The sequence below is a fragment of the Accipiter gentilis genome, chromosome 18, assembly GCF_929443795.1.
Source record: "Accipiter gentilis chromosome 18, bAccGen1.1, whole genome shotgun sequence".
Classification (NCBI taxonomy): domain Eukaryota; kingdom Metazoa; phylum Chordata; class Aves; order Accipitriformes; family Accipitridae; genus Astur; species Astur gentilis.
The window spans coordinates 24,487,321-24,503,485 of NC_064897.1; the positions used below are offsets into that span (position 1 = coordinate 24,487,321).

General features: G+C 44.7%; 2 protein-coding genes across 4 annotated transcripts in view; one reads left to right on the top strand and one right to left on the bottom strand.

The window, feature by feature from the left end:
- Window positions 1–624: 624 nt before the first annotated feature.
- MTERF2 (mitochondrial transcription termination factor 2) lies at window positions 625–7,421 on the bottom strand. The gene is made up of 2 exons (XM_049822347.1): window positions 6,251–7,421; window positions 625–2,121 (listed from the first exon to the last, which is right to left on the bottom strand). Exons 1-2 carry the CDS (start codon window positions 6,415–6,417, stop codon window positions 894–896), a joined length of 1,395 nt encoding a protein of 464 aa, XP_049678304.1. The 5' UTR covers window positions 6,418–7,421; the 3' UTR covers window positions 625–893.
- A 4,685-nt stretch (window positions 7,422–12,106) lies between these two features.
- CRY1 (cryptochrome circadian regulator 1) overlaps window positions 12,107–16,165 on the top strand; it is a 37,918-nt gene continuing 33,859 nt past the window's right edge. For all 3 annotated transcript variants that reach the window (XM_049822338.1, XM_049822339.1, XM_049822340.1), the window contains exon 1: window positions 12,107–12,272. In XM_049822338.1, coding sequence (XP_049678295.1) covers window positions 12,115–12,272 — 158 coding nt within the window. In that variant the 5' untranslated portion in view covers window positions 12,107–12,114. The remainder of the gene's footprint in view (window positions 12,273–16,165) is intronic.

Consider the following 16,165-nt stretch of genomic DNA (forward strand, 5'->3'; position numbering starts at 1 on the left):
AGTGTCACCCATATATTTAGAAACTGGCAGCTGTTTGCAAATCTAGTAGTCATTTTTAATCACCAGTGGTTTACAGACTAGAGTTTTGTTACTCCTAATATAAAAGCATGACTTTTCCTTTCTCCTGCGGTCCTTCTAAGACTCACTTCAGTCTCTCCCTAACCTTTTCTCTCCCTAAGCTGTGCTAGAAAAGAAATTAAGAACTAGACAATGGCAATAAATGTATTTCCTCCTGCCCCAAACCTTTTGAAAAAGGAGTAAATTTTGAAGTCTCAGAAATGTAAAGGAGGTTGTCTCGTAGTTTCTTTGCATTGTGGTTTGCACACAAACATACTAGGGCCTCACTGCAGCAGTCACTAAATAAAAAAATATTATGTCCTGCCCCTGTTCTCAGACTGCTCTACCTACATTTTCCTATTCCGGAAGTGAGGTCTGCTGCAGGTCAGGATCCAGGAGCTAGAGCTACTTACTGCAGCAATAAGGAATGGAACTCCAAAACAGCCTCCAAAATTCAGTGAACCAGTGGGTTGAACACTGCTGGAAAAATAATTGTGCTAATCACTACCCCAGGCTGGAATGTGCAGTGACAGAGCTGAAAATCCAAAGCGGTTAACGCCCTGTTAGATAAGGAAATGTAACGGAACCAAAAAACCATGTGAGGTACTCCCTGGGGAAAAAAGGCAACCTTTATCATAACCAGCTTCTATGATATTATTTGAAAGTATTGGAAAGCTACAACTGTATAATGAATTTGTGCCCAAGACCCGCTCTAGGACAAAGTACAGTATAAGACTACAATCTGGGTAAGATTTCTTTTGGCTCTTCTCAACCACCCAGCATCTCTTTTCTCTTTAATAATTTTCTTTTGTGTAATTTGAAGTACAGCATTCAAATTATTCTTCAATGTGTACAGGAGCAACGGGATTAAAAATTGGTCTCTCCTTCTTTGATTGTATCCTACCATAATTGACTTCAAAGTCCTTCTTAGTGCCATTCAAGCTTTCTAGAGTTCCACTCTTTATATCATATCCCAAAGCAGAGAGTTTTTTAATTCGGTACTGAATAATTTGCGTTGTCAACTCCAGCACCATTGGTGTGTCTCTAATCTGTGCTACAGAAATTCCTTCCTTCAGTAGTCCTTCAAGTCTTTCTTCCAAAACTGGAACAGAATAGTAGAGAAGGGCTGGGCATTTCAGCACTAGCTGTTTTAATTCTTGATCACTGCACTTAAAGACGTTTTTGGAATAAAGCATACTCCTCTGCATAGTAGTAGGAGTAAGCTGAAAAATAAAACCTTTAAGTTTGGACAGCAGCTGTAGAACTTCATGGTCACTGAAGTCATTCTTCTGCAGAAATTCCAAGTTCTCCTGGATTGTGGTGGAGGAATTTAATAAAATAAATGGATTTTGGCTCAATAGCTTCAGTATCCAGATCTTCATATTTGCATCAGAACCTCCTAAACTTAAATAATTTCTTTGTAATGTTTCTATCACATTTTTGTTTTTCTCAACAGGATTATAGAATATACTGGGTGCGCTTGTCAAGAACCTGGTGATTATATTATTCTTAAGTCCCAACTCTTGAAAAAACAGTATATTTGCCTTCTGATTCTCATGATACTGAGTACTAAAAAAAGACTCTGGAAATTGCTCTATTAATTTAATTAACTGATTTTCATTCTGGCATACTAGTTGCCATAGAGTTCTTTGAGAGTTTATCTCTGCAGGGGTATGGAGAATTGCCTCTGGGCAGCGTTCTAAAATGTTGGCTACAGTGGTCTCATCTGCTCCCATTTCTTTTAAGATATCAGCAATTTCTTTAACATAGGCCACATCCTGGAGAAGGACCCATTCCTTTAGTCTGCGTATTTTCTTAATGTCAACTGACAATCTGTAGAGACTCTCAATGGTTTTTTTATTTTCCTCTCTTGATTTTGTATCCGTTGTGTAAGTGGAATGTATTAGGAAGCTTCTCTTGATTACTTCAGTCCATACAGAGGGAAAATTCAGTCGTGGGTTACGATACTGAGATCTTGCCAACAGAAGAGTAAATGTATCTTTTGCACTGTGAGCGACTCCTCTCAACATCATGGAACACAGTCCTATGCAGAGAGAACAGCAACTACAAGAAAACACATTTAAGGCATAAATTATACCTTGTAATGTTCTCAGAGGCACTGATATTTAGACTGAGCTGGCATAAGAAACCACTCTCAACAGTGTTTTGTTGTTACTAGCACAAAATTCAGCTTTCATGCAGAAGGGGGAGGGAGGAAAGACTTTTGAAAGGTTAATATTCTGACAGATGCCTCACTGCAACAATAACATGCGGATGCAACAGACCTGATGTGGGGGCAGCGCTCTCTCTGTCCATATGCTTGCAGTCATACAAAAAACAAACTGTCAGCCGTTTCCTGCAGCTAACATTGTTACGTTACAGCTCACTCGCACTATATTAGAAAAATGTTTCATGCAATTTAATTCGACTAATTCTACTAAATGATTTTTTTTAAAAGCTGCTTAAATATCTTTCTTAACTCTTCTGAAAGTATTTGCTTAACTTCTCAAGCGTTGTTTGGAGCGTGACTTGTTCCTTCAAGTGTTGGAGACCCACCTCCAGCGCTCCTTCAGCAGCGGTTCACAGCCTAACTGCATTGTGAAATCATTCTCGTTATAATTAAGGAAAAAAAATCATCAAAACCTTTATGTATGTGTTTTTCCATGAGCTGAGTCTGTTAATTGGGTTCTGAATAAGCACACTGGTATTTTGGGGGAGGAAGCAAGTACACTGTAACATCTTCAGGCCTTCACTTGCCTCTTCCAGCACCTACTTTGCTACAGCTGCCCTTCCCGCTGTTTTGCCTTATTTCTGTTTCCAGGTTGTTTCTGTCATTGCCAGCCACCCCCAGTAGGCAAAGGGTCCTTGTGCACCCTGTGGAATAGGTGCGTGGCTGCGCTGGGGTCCGCACAGCAACCACAGCAGCCGCAGGGTAGTTGTGGGTGACCCCATACCCCACCTTTGCTCAAACTGACTGCCAGGTATCACCAATAGCACGTGCTGCTGCAGGCTCTGTAGTGGCCAAAGGAGCTGCAGCAGTCAAACAGAGATATCATCAAGTGTATCTTTAACTTCCTAGGTGGTGTTCTCATAACAACCTTTTGGAAGCACAGAGTGTGGAAGGGAGAATTGCTGGTCTGTGAAATACTTGCACAAATTGCTGCTGCTGGTAACATGAACTCCTCAAATTGAAAACAAGAAAAAGAATACTATTTGTGCATTTGACAGTTCTATTTATACAGTTGCTTTCACCTCTCCCAAAGTATAGCATGCTTCAAAAAGTACCTACGTGAGCATTAAGTTAAATTATTTCGAGGTGGTTTTTTTTTTTTTAGGAGAGAAAAGACTGTTACGATCATGCAGTCTAATCTACATAACAGACCAAGAAGCCTATTGCAGGAACAGCTATGCAAGACTCCCAGAATTTTCTTTATAGCCCATCTATTAAGAAAATACATGGTTTGTTTAGAGAACTTAAGTGATAGAGCCTCCATCTAGCTGTCAGGTAAGGTTAAATATTTTTCCAGGGGTAAAATACTTCATCTCAAGAAAGTGTACCTTTAAGTTGATGTTTTTCAGCTTCTAAAAGCTGGACTCTTGTTATGTTACTACATCATAAACTAACAGAGTAAGACATAATTTCCTACATGCAAGCTTATGTTATTAACAGAAGCTGTTTATCGGTAAGTTGTTTTTTAGTATTACTTCAAATCTCCAAGGCAAAATCTGATTGCCTAATGAAGCTGCTTGTGTCATAACCCCAAGGCTAATGATTTTATCTTCATAAACTTTGTGACGCGAGAAGTGCTGTCCAGCAAGCTTCGCCGCCAAACAAGCGTTTTTTCCCAATAGCCCGGGAAGCAGTGTGAGTGTAGGTAAGTCACAGACTTTTCATGTGCTGACCTTTCCCTGTCCTGAAAAAGTGACTGTTTCAAGGGGACTGCAAAGTGAAGCCTCTCCTCCACAGGGAGTGACACAACCGCCTGCATCTGAGTATTCTGAGTAGTTCTACTGAATTTAGTGGGTCCAGTCAAAAGTAAATCTCTGAAGCATCATGGCTTTCTTCATTAATGCTTCAGCTCAGCTGGAAGCTGCCGGCAAAATGAAGTATTGTTAAAATTGTTTGGGATGTCACATGATACTTCTAAAGTACGAACTGGAAAAATAACTAACCATGACTTTTACTTCAATGTGTAATCCTGCTGTTCAACAAAATTGCCTTGTGAGTAATGCAGTCACTTAAAATACAGTCATTTTATCTATTATAGTGCTTTTAAAAAAATCTGATAAATTGTGCATTTCCAAGATCTGACACGGAAAGGATTGTTATGTTCACTTAAAAGAAGCTTTATATTGTCTGAAAATGTTTGACATCATAGTCAACTTTTTTCCTGTTAGCGAGGATCATCCATGCAGAAACACAGAATATTATAAAAGGAAAGAAAACTTTATTTGCTGAACCGCATTTGACTGGGGTACTCAGGAGCCCTTGTAAAGCACTAAGCAAACTAGAACACGCAAAATAAGATGCATGTATTTTAATGTCATGGTGTTTGTTCTATAGAAACTGAAAAGATGATTAAGAGTTATGATTTGGTGTATTTCAGAGTCCATAGGTGACAGTATCACATTTCCAGGGTATGTAACCTATTCCAAGAGTTCAGAGTTCTCTTAAAGCTCATGCTGGACTACTGTTCTAATATGCAGGTCCCCACTGTAACTTTTTACATACTTATATTGCGGTGGGGATTGTAAATCGATTGAGAGATTAAGAAAAAAACCAGCCAGCTTAGACGACTCGTTTGCTCTCACTGCCAGCAGCACCCTCGTATCACCAGGTGTCATTACAGCAATAAGAAAGTGAACTAATGCCTGCCTGGGAGTTACCCGTGATCCTGCTTGCTAGCACACTTGCGGTGACCTGTATCTACAGAGTAAATGGGTGTTACAAGTTTCATTATTTAATGAGATTCCTATGTGTATCTTCTATAGGAAGTGGACACTAGGTTTAACTGGCCGATTCATCCCTCATTTTATTCAGAAATTTCTGAATGTGTATTTTGAGACACAAATCTCACTTTTTGAAAATCAGCAAACCAACCTCTTGCTTATGTGGTATTTTTCACAAAATCTTTCACTAAAGAGAGCAACAGTGTATCTACTGTATGCTGGTCACTACCATTCTCATTACAGCAAACTGTAGCCAGGTCTTAGTAGGCTGTAGGAAGTTAAATGAAACTATTAAATGCCTACATTGAACTTTGAAATAACGTGGAAGAGTAGGTATCTACATAGAAGAGAGCAGTGTAGATAGGATTTGAATAGCTTGTGGAGGAATTTGGACTGGGAATAGGCAGCAGTTTTGTAGATTAACGCATAGTAGAGGAAGCATTCGCACTTCTGTGCTTACAGACAAAAAATGAACCCCTGCTTTGCATCAGTAGCAAAAATGAGGTAAAGAAGGATTACAAAAATACGCTAGACCGACACAAAGCTTTCTAGAAAAAACTACAGAGGATCCTAAGATAATCCAGGTTGGAAGGGATCTCAAGACCTCAAAGCGGGGTCCGCTATGAGGTAAGACCAGGCTGCTTTGTCCCATCAAGTCCTGGAAACCTGTGTGGACGGAGCCCACCCAGCCTCCCCGCCTCGGCTGTTCTACTGCTTGACCGTCCTCGTGGGGGAAAAGCTTTTCCTCACATCTAGGAAAGGAAAGACATTTTTAAAAAAGCTTAAAGAAGCATAGCACTATTTAAACCAAAGGTCATCAAGTGGTGCTTTTAGTGCACAAAAACCGGAAAGTTCTCCATCGCAGCCTGGCCGCGTAAGCCCGGGTACCCGGACGATCCCCATCCGCACCCCCCTCTCCCTCCCTTCGGACTCCGCTTGGCGGTGGAGGGTCCGGAGGAGGCTGTTTTCCCTCAGCCAGCACGGGACCTGAAGGTGGGAGGCCCGGCAGGGCTCTCCCCGTCCAGCCCCGAGCTCTCCCCCGCCGTCAAAGCACGGGAGGCCGAACCTAACGTCAGCCGGGCCGCTAACGGCTGTACCCCTCCTGACGGCCGCCACAAGGCTTCCCTCACCGGCCGCGGGGCCGGGGCTGCCTCAGACGGCGGCGCGGCCGGTGTGAGGCGGTCGGAACCGGCCGGGACCGGTCGGAACCGGCCCGTTCCCCCCCCCCCGCGCCGCGCCTGACCTGCCTCGCTCGCCGCCGCTGCGCCGGGCCCTACCACCTGTACCGCCCGGGGGGGGGGAGGGGGGGGAGGGCGGGCGGAGGGAGGATGTACCATGTGGCGGCGGCGGCGGGTGGGAACGAAGGAGAGTGATTAAGTCTGAATTTGCAGGAATTGGGGACTTTGCCATCCTAGGATGGGACCCAGCGTGCTGTAGGGCTGTCTGGGTGCACCCTGGGCTTAATTAGCGCGGTAAATGAGCTTGCACGGTCTCTTCATCGTGCGAAATCACCTGAGGTTCCGGCACTTGTTAAAATAGACTTCATTATGAGAAATAACTAGTTAAGGGTGGTTGGATTTAAACAACTTTCAAGAGAGAATTAGTGTAGCAAATAAACAAAAGTCAAAATCATTTGAAAATGAATCATTTCGAAGTATTACGATGGCAAAGACATGAACATTTTAAAATCAGGCTACTTGAGCGCCTGTCTTGTGATGGGAGGCAAATGATCCTTTTGATTCAGTAACAGAAATGGTCTGTTTCTTGGATTTATCCAGAACTGAATCTGAAATACTGGTGCTAGTGAGGCCTTGCGCCCTGTACACCACAACAGTTACAGTACACACCAGCTGGGAATTAAAGCTCCTGTTACCAAACGTGATAACCTCTGCAAAGACACTTCCACTCTTTTTGAAAGCAGTACCCTGAAAAATCTCTTCAGGATCAAATTTGGATGAGAGGAGACACCGATGTGTGGATGGGAGGCTTTTCTTACATCAGTATATTTCCTTCCATATGATCACTGCACTTACTACAGAATAAAAGACTAGAATTCACATACGCAGTTATTGGATTTACAGTGTTTTGCTGGTGGTAGTTCAGAAGTTAAATGAGCTGTGATGGTGAGAATCGTCTTCCTCGATCATATTTTTTTCAGCTGTATCTACTTTCTCTTCTAAACTAATCAGTAACAAATCAGCAGAGACATAAATGATTCCTAGTCCAGAACGATTTTTCTAGGCGTGTTAGGACTTTTTCAGCTAACGCTGGGTCTGCACAATCACATCCTTCAGAGAGTGAAATTCAGTCCTGTTCCCTCTGGGAACACTTCTTTTGTCAGCTACATTTTCAACGGTCTGTGCTAGATCTGTGAAAAAGATCTAATAAAGAACTGCTATAGAAAGAAACTGTGCTTTATGAACACAGTTCAGGCTTGGTCTCCTACATAACTGCTGTTTCAAGAACAGTTAACAATGTTTGTGACTATAAATGACATACAATGATGTTAAAAACATGTATCTAAAAAATGCTTCTAATTTGTAATACACAATGTATTGTATACTTGCTTCTTTATGTTTTTGTCATTTCATGCCTTCATGTTCTTTTTTCCTTTCAAATGCCTCCCACTCTCTTGATTTTTGCGATCACAGTCTGGGCTAAATTAGCAATAATGTTCTTTAAAAAAGTTATCCACAAGAGAACACAGTAGTGAGGTTTACTTGTACGAGTTCCTTGATTAACTGTGATTCTATTTTCTTTTTTCTACTATACTTGGAGAGACTCTTCCCTTGAGATTTGACATTTTAATTAATGTATTCCTTACCTTCCTTCCACTTCTAAATCAAGAACAAACCGTCTAGCATGGAAGGTATGGCTAGAGCCAAATGGTGCTTTGACATAATGCTATGCTAATGATATACTACAGTTGTTATTTAGCCTGTAGCGACAAACAGCTTATGGACTGATGGTTTTCATGGTTCCAATTTGGTCATGAAACTGTAAGGTCTAGTGAGGAAGAGTTGCTTCCACCTCAGTATTCCCAAGAAGGCAGATCAGATGATGCTGGACTTTATTCAGGGTCATCTTCAGTGTCGCAGCCTTGTAAGGAGCTAGTGGGGAACATAAGCAGAATGAAAAAGCAGTTTAAAAGTTTGAAATAAAAAACATATTGTGAGGTGACTTTCCTTGAAAATAAGGAACCTATTTTCTTCAATGTGCTCAAAAATTAGAGAATTAAAAGGAGTTTGATGGAAAGTGGTCATTAACCACAGGATTTCTTTTTCTATTTCTTTGAAAATTATTCACCAAATATTTGGTATTTCTTAAGAATAAAAACAAGTAAGGAATAATGTACTTTGTATTTATAGAGAAAACAATGCCCTACTTTACAGTGACCCAACTACTCCAGATTTGAGTTGCAGCAAGGGTATATGACAGGATCCCGTATGTTCTTCCTGGTCCAGAATAATGAGCTGTGGAATATCATGTTCCACAGGTGACAAAGTAATAATTGAAGAAGTCATAATAATTCAGGCTATCGTTAAAGTCAGTGCTTAAGAACAGTTCGGCCTCCACACTTTTTAGAAAGAAATTTTGTATAAAACCAAATAGAAAGGGATTCTAATCATGGCTGGGGCTTTTGCTGGTAGCATGCCTTGATCATTTGTGACATTTTATTACATCAGTCAAAGCGAGGCAAGAAAAGCATGAAGGGAAACACGTGACGCATGTATCTTTTTGTTGACTTTACTTTTACATTCTGTGTATCTTAGCAAAAAAAAAATATATTTTAGTAGAAAGACCACCTACAATTCTTAAAGTACTGTCCTGCTCTGGTGTGGTGGTGCAGCCCCCCGGGGCCACTCTGTTATTTCAGGATAAGCCATGCATGCTTTGGGAAGAACTCTCATTGTGCTGTTATCTTGGTTGCAAGTCCAGTAGCCTGGGGCTGGGGTGGCTGGGCATCCCCTGGCCACACCTGGGCCGTCTGCTGCCTGAGTTCTCCATCAGAACAACTCTGCATGAATTGTGGCCAGAATGTAAAATAATGACCAAAGCCAATCATCTCGAGACCCTATAAACAGCGATCCAAGGTGAGACCTTTGGAGCTCTCCGCGACCGCAGAGGGCTGTGTGACCCAGTGTCTCCCCCTGAGCTGGGACACCTCTCAGGGTAGATTTCGCGAGGATTGAAAGATCATCGGTTGACGATTTCGCAAGGATTTAAAGGCCTGATTTTGCAAGGTTCGCTGACCCTCCGGTGATGAATGCCAGCACGTAGAAGTGAGTAATTCATGAAACTCAGGAAAGGGAAATTTTAAGCATAGGTTAACCTCTCTGTATTGGGGGGGGGGGGGGGGTGTGTGGTGTGTGTAAATTTGGTTCAGAACTGTTTTATCTGTGCATATTTGCAGTTTGGTTCAGAACTATTTTGTCTGTCTGTGTGGTTCAGAACTGTTTTATCTGTCTGTGTGTGTCTGTGATTTGATTTAACCTGTCCTGGTTTCAGCTGGGATAGAGTTACTTTTCTTCCTAGTAGCTGGTATGGTGTTATGTTTGGGTTCAGTATGAGAACAATGTTGATAACACACTGATGTTTTCAGTTGTTGCTAGTCGTGTTTAGACTCAGCCAAGGATTTTTCAGCTTCTCGTGCCCAGACAGCAAGAAGGCTGGAGGGGCACAAGGAGCTGGGAGGGGACACAGCCAGGACAGCTGACCCAGACTGGCCAAAGGGGTATTCCATACCATGGGATGTCACGCCCAGTATATAAACTGGGGGGGAGTTGGCCAGAGGGGATCACTGCTTGGGAACTAACTGGGCATTGTTTGGCGAGTGGTGAACAATTGCATTGTGCATCACTTGTTTTGTATGTTCCAATTCTTTTATTATGATTGTCTTTTATTAATTATTATAATTATTATTTTCTTCCTTTCTGTTCTATTAAACTGTCTTTATCTCAACCCACGAGTTTTACTTTTTTCCCCTGATTCTCTCCCCCATCCCACTGGGTGCGGGGAGAAGTGAGTGAGCGGCTGCGTGTTGCTTAGCTGCTGGCTGGGGTTAAATCACGACACTTCCATGTGTGTGTGCAACCCTGCTGTAAGTGTGGGGTGATACTTGCCATTTTTGAATCTCAGCAACTAAGTCACAAATTTGATTGTAAAAAATTCCATTGAATCACTCTGTTAAACTGGCTGATGATTAAGTACTGTTAAAATTATACAACCTAATCTTGTGATCTATCTCAAAAATATTAATAAATCCTAAATTGCTGCTAAACCAAAGCCAGGTAACAAAATCTCATTTACGATACCTGGCATTCTGGAAGTCAGTAGGAAGGTCAGTACTGCTGATGTGAGTCCTCTCTCTGCCTTTTACTTGAGAACTGTTATTTCTAGTGAGACTCCTCTTTCTGTTGCTATCCAGTTGACTATGAACACTCTGGAAGTTGTAGATTTGAGTTGCAATCCACAGGTGGAGGTTTATTTTCAGATCTGCATCTACAGCTGCCCTGTTACGACTTGAAATTGCTCTACCGAGTCCTATCAGTGTGACGCCTCATTCAGTGGTTAGCCATGCCTAGTGGCTAACTTGAGAGAAGGTATAAGGAAACCTGCTGTGTCGGCAGCAGGCAGAGGCTAGTTTGAACTCTGTAATTAAAAGAAAAGACGTTAGATATACACCATTTACTAATAATGACTTTACTGACAGTGCTAGAGGGACCATTTTAACTCGTTCTGCTGCTCAGAACTCGCTGGAAAGCATGTTTGCTTTCTGCAGCACTGCACGGCCGAGCTACTCCCTCTTGCTCATGGTTCTTCCCCAGCAATTTTGACACCACCTCGGGACTGCAGCAGACAAAAAAACCACGCTCCGTTTCATAAGCAACGGCACTCATCTTAAACTAAGGGGGGGGGGGGGAAGGGGGGGGGGCGGGCAGCGTGGGCAGAGGGAGACGTGCGAGGCCTAAAACGGGGGAGAGGAGGGCGGCCGCCGGCCCCGTGCCCGCCCGGCCCAGGCGCGCCTCGGCGGGGGTTCCCCTCACAGACCGGTACCGGGCTGGGCTCCCTACGCACATCCTTACATAATCGGCCCGTTTCTGCCCCGCGGCGTACGAGCAGCGGTGGGATCGGACGGGACGGGCCCACGGGCGACCACGACGACCCCGATCCCGCCGCGGGCGCTGCCCGGGGCTGAGGAGACGCGCGCCGCCGCGCATGCGCAGCCCTCCCCCCCCGTGGGCGCTATACATAACAGGCCGGCGGGTGCGCGCCGGCAGCGGCACCCCCCCCCCCGCGCGTGCGCCTCCTGAGAGGAATCGGCGTCTCCACGAGCCTCCTCGGAGCCCCGTGCTCATCCGGGTCTCGCCGACCCAAGCGAGGCGGGGGGGGGGGGAGGGGGTGGTGGTCTCCACCCTCGGCGCCCCTCCTCGCCGCGGCCCGTCGCTTCTGCTCCGCGCCGGCGGGCGGGATTCCTGCCGAAATGGCGGGCTGCCCCGGCCACCGGCAGCCCCGCCGCGGGAGCTGGACCGGGACCGTTCGGGCCCCAGGCCGCCGCCCCCCCACCCCCCCCGCCGGCTCCGCCGGTAGTAAACACACTTCAGAAACGTGAGGGCCGGCGGTCACGTGGGGGAGGGGCCGGCCAATCGGCGGCGGGGGGCGGGGCGGGGCTGCCGGCGGAGCCCAGGCGCCCGGCGCAGAGTCACAGGGCGAGCGGCGAGGCGGCGGCCGCCGGCTGGGAGGAGGCGTGCGCGGCCGGTAGCGACGGCCGCTTCCCGCGGGCAAAGGCCCGCCGTCCCGGAGCGACCGCCGGATCCTGCTCTTCCTCCTTCCGTCTACCTGCTCTCCCCGGCGCGGGGGCTCCGCGGGGTGATGCTTCCCCGCCGGGCGGCCGCCCCCGCCGTCTCCGCCGGGTCCTAGAGCCGCCCGAGGCGAGGCCCCGCGGGCCTTCCCCTCCGCTCCCCCAGCTCCCCGTTGCTCGCCCGGGCGCCGAGCGGCGGCGCCGCGCCATGAGCGGCCCCGCGGGCGGCGGCGGTTCCCGCTGAGCGACAGAGTGTCCTGTCCGTCCCCCCCCCCCCCGGGCCCGGCCCGGCCCGGCCCGGCGGCATGGGGGTGAACGCCGTGCACTGGTTCCGCAAGGGGCTGCGGCTCCACGACAACCCGGCGCTGCGGGAGTGCATCGAGGGCGCCGACACGGTCCGCTGCGTTTACATCCTGGACCCCTGGTTCGCCGGTTCGTCCAACGTGGGCATCAACAGGTGGCGGTGAGTGCGGGGCGGCGGGGGCCCTTAATCCCCGCGTTATGTATGCGGTCACGCTGCCTCCCCGCCATCCCCTCCCTTCGCCGCCCCGTTGGGCCGCCGCCAGCGCCGGCTTCCCTCGCCCTCCCTCCTTCCCTCCCTCCCCGCGGCTCCGGTGGCCGTGTTACATATCCAGCCCCTGCGCCGAATCCGGCTGCGGCTGCCGCGGTGCGGAGCGGGGAAAGAAGCGGGGGAAACCTCTTGGCGGAGTGCGGGGCGGGGGGGGGCCGTGGTTTCCCGGGGAAAGTCGGGGCACCGGCCGGGGGAGGGGGGGGGGGGCGCGTCTTTTTCCCGCTCCCCAACGCGCCCCCGATGGAGGTCGGGGTACGGCTGCTGCCTGGCTGTAAGCCCCGGGAGGAGCAGCCCAGATGACTTGCTTCGTTCATCTCAGGACCTCTGGGCAGCCAGAAACCCCGCACCGGCCCAGGGTGACTTCATTCTGGAAAAAAAGCCCCCAACAAAACCACTGTGAAGCTGCTTGCTTGGTTCAAAAGTAATTTCAAAACTAGCTTTCCTGCAGAGAAGGGTAGGTAGTGTCCCTTTGCAGAGCCTGCGGATCTATTCCTACACCTTCAAGTCAGGTGTGTTCCTGCCTAATACAAAAATGAACTTTACTGTGGAGTGGTGACTGACACTTCCATGCGAAATGCGTGCCGTAATACGCAGGGGTTAATGGGGCATGTGTGCGTACTTATCTTGTGAGATTTGGTAAAACATCACTAGGCATCTGAAAGTTATTACCCTTTTAAAAAGGCTTCATAATGCAGTAGAGCTCTTGTTTCATCTGACCATCCAGTGTCAGGAACTTGAAACACTTGTGAGTTTAGCCTGCCCGGACTATGATGCTGAGAAGAGTTGCCTAATTATGGAACAAGCACAATGAAACTTGGCTTAACACCACGTCACAGAAGAATGACAAAGTTGAGATACTTTGGGTTTCAGTTCCGTTTACTTATCTTCAAGGATTTTTTCTTTCAGATTTAATAATTTCTATCCCAGGTCATTAGAGTACTTTACCAGCAAGGTAACTTACCTTTGGAAGTTTTTGTTTTTTTCAAATTTTGAGAGGTTTTCAGAAGATAGAAATACTCAGAATGCTTTCCATGAACTTTAACTTGATGGTTATTACATTTTCACTGACAAAAATAATGTTCATACCACTTAAGAATAATAATTGTTAGATACTTCCCTTATATGAGGTTCATAACGTACATTTCTTTTATAGAGGCTTCTTAATCTTTCTGGTTTGCTTTGAAGGGGATAAGTGTGTTTGTTTCTTGGGTTTTGGGTGTTTTTTTTTTTTAAAACAAATCCTAACTTGATAAGGCTCAGAGGTCTTTGTTATATGGATGAATCATGAACAACTAAAGTTTTAAAAGGATGCAGGCAACTGGCACGAGTCTAAGTGTTAAGGAAATCACATGTCTTAAGAGTACTTCATGGGTTTCTAATGTGGTTTGCAATTGAAATGCTAAACGGTTTTTGGTTATATTCTCTGAGCTAGTGTATTATAGACAAACGTGAACTTTGATTCTAGCAAAAGAAGTTCATGTCTTCAGTGCTACTGCCCTGGTTCTTCAATGACTATTGAATATGATTGTTAACTAATACAGTCCTTGGGTACATTTGTGTGTGATATATTTGCTAGCTGGTTTAATTTAACAGTGTTCTCAGCGTTCTGAAAGGCATTTTGCATTTGAAGAAAACCATCTATTTTAGTTGCTGGTTAGAGGGGCTGAGTTTTTGGTGGTGTGGATTTATTTATTTATTTTATGAAGAGGAGCATTTTTCTTTTAGTTCTTTGTTTTTGTGTCCTGCTTTCCCCCAGCCCTCAGTGAAGATCTTCCAGAAGAAGGGTAAATTATATCTCCCCTATCCAAAGCACTTCAAACAATCTCCTGGGACTCAAATACCCTCAAGGCACATGCTGCACATGGACTTAAGTAGGAAATCTCACTGCCTGCATAGCCCAGTTTTGTGAGATCTTCCATTTATTTTTTCAAGTTTAAAAGTACAGTAACTTTATAGAATAACTGGCTGCTAAAGCTCTATGTTTATTAGAGTGATCTCAATAAATTTTTATGTAAATGAACAGTTACTAGTTTGGAATGAATCCATTTTAGGTTCCAGTGGTTTTAATGAGCTATTTTTAACCAGTGGTAACACACACATTCACAGTATGCGTGCACAAGACTTATGATGCAGTTTTTGGTTTGCCAGTCTCATTTGGCACTTGTAATTAATAGTCAAGCATTTTATCTCCTTAGTGACTTGATGACCCTAAGCAAGATCCTTGCTTACCTGCCTGAGGAGTAGGGTGTTGAATTAGTCAAAAATACTTATTTGAGATTAGGAGGAGAAGCCCTTCAGCCTTTGGAACATGAGTCAAATTTAATCTTCTGGTGTGAATTTACAGTGGTCCTTTCTTAGTTTGAGTTGGTTGACACTGAGAGTTTATGTCTGGTGAGTTTATGGTCCTAATGCCCTGGGCAAAACTTTTGTCTGTCAGAGTTCAAAGTATGACTAACACAATGAGGAAAAATGGTGCAAGAATACAAGGAGCCAGGAGGCTTAGTTTCTTGTTAGAAGTAATATTGTTCCTCTGCAGAGTCACCAGTTATGGTTCATTTTAAAAAATGTGTGTTAAATCTGGCAAATAGCAGCCTTTAATACATAGGTGCTTTCTGATTAACTTTTTTCTTTAAACAGTCATGTAACAGTCATGAACTAATATTTTTGTGTAATTGCACTATTGAGCAAGTCTAATTACTAAGCAGTCACATGGTCTTACTGACCTCCTTTCTCCTGGCATTCAGCCTACCTGTTCTAAAAATCACGAATGCTACGTAACAAATGCAAGGGCCTTCCTCAACTCACTTAATTTTTTCTGGTTCTGATCTGTTTCTTCTTATTGTTCCTTCTTTCAAGCAGTCAAATAAATCAAGATGTGCTTCTGCTGAGACATGCTTTTTCCATATAATGAGTTTTCCAGTGTTGTTCACAGATCAAGGTTTGCAAGAGAGAGGTTCTTTGGTGCAGTAAAAGGTGATGGAGAAATGGTGGAGGGAGATGCTAAATGGAAAATCACTCTAACACTCTCTTAAAGTTTTGTCAATTGCTCTTAAACTTTTGGCACCAGAATTAGAGTGCATCTAATTGTGTCAACAGAGTAGACAAAGAATGTAACTTACGTACTCCAACAAGTAACCATTACCTACTTATGAAAAAATGTGTTCATATGTGCTCACAGACTTTTCCATATTAAGGAGAACGGGATCTCATGTTTGGCAATATCACTTAACGGGAGGGTTTCTTTTAGCTCTGGTTTTAGTACAGAGTGGCAATTGATCACAATACCTAAAAAGAAATGCAAACATTCTGTTAGTTGCTGCGTGAGAATTTACTTTGGGTAATAATTTACTTTTTTAGTTTGTCTTTTTGAGTGTGTGTGTATGTTTTTGATATGCTAGTTGAAAGGCTGGCATGCAACTATTGACTTTAAAAAGATGGATAGTCTAATCTTGCCAATCCTTGTATTTCTTTTTTTAGTCATTCCTGAAGAGAACAACTTTCACTTTTAAAATAAGAGTAATATAATTTGTTTTGTTTATCTAGTAGGTTTTGTGAGAATATTGATGTGATAACATTCTGCAAAGTTAGCTGCTGTTATGGCAGGTAGTCCTATTGGTGTAGGAGAAACAAAAGATGTGATTTTTTTTTTAACATAACATTTTTAACATCATTCCTGAAAGCATATTAAAAATTAAAAACTTGAGGAAAAAAAAAATTCATTTCCAGGACAATCACAGCAATTCATGGAAGTGGGAGCTTGTTTTAAAAAATTAATACTTAGACAT

What these genes read in the sequence shown, in the direction of transcription:
- MTERF2 (XM_049822347.1), bottom strand. Translation starts at nt 6,417, where the DNA reads ATGGCAAAGTCCCCAATTCCTGCAAATTCAGACTTAATCACTCTCCTT. An exon ending in AGCGGCGGCGAGCGAGGCAG is followed by an intron (nt 2,122 to 6,250) that starts GTCAGGCGCGGC and finishes GTTTTCTTGTAG; the next exon opens with TTGCTGTTCTCTCTGCATAG.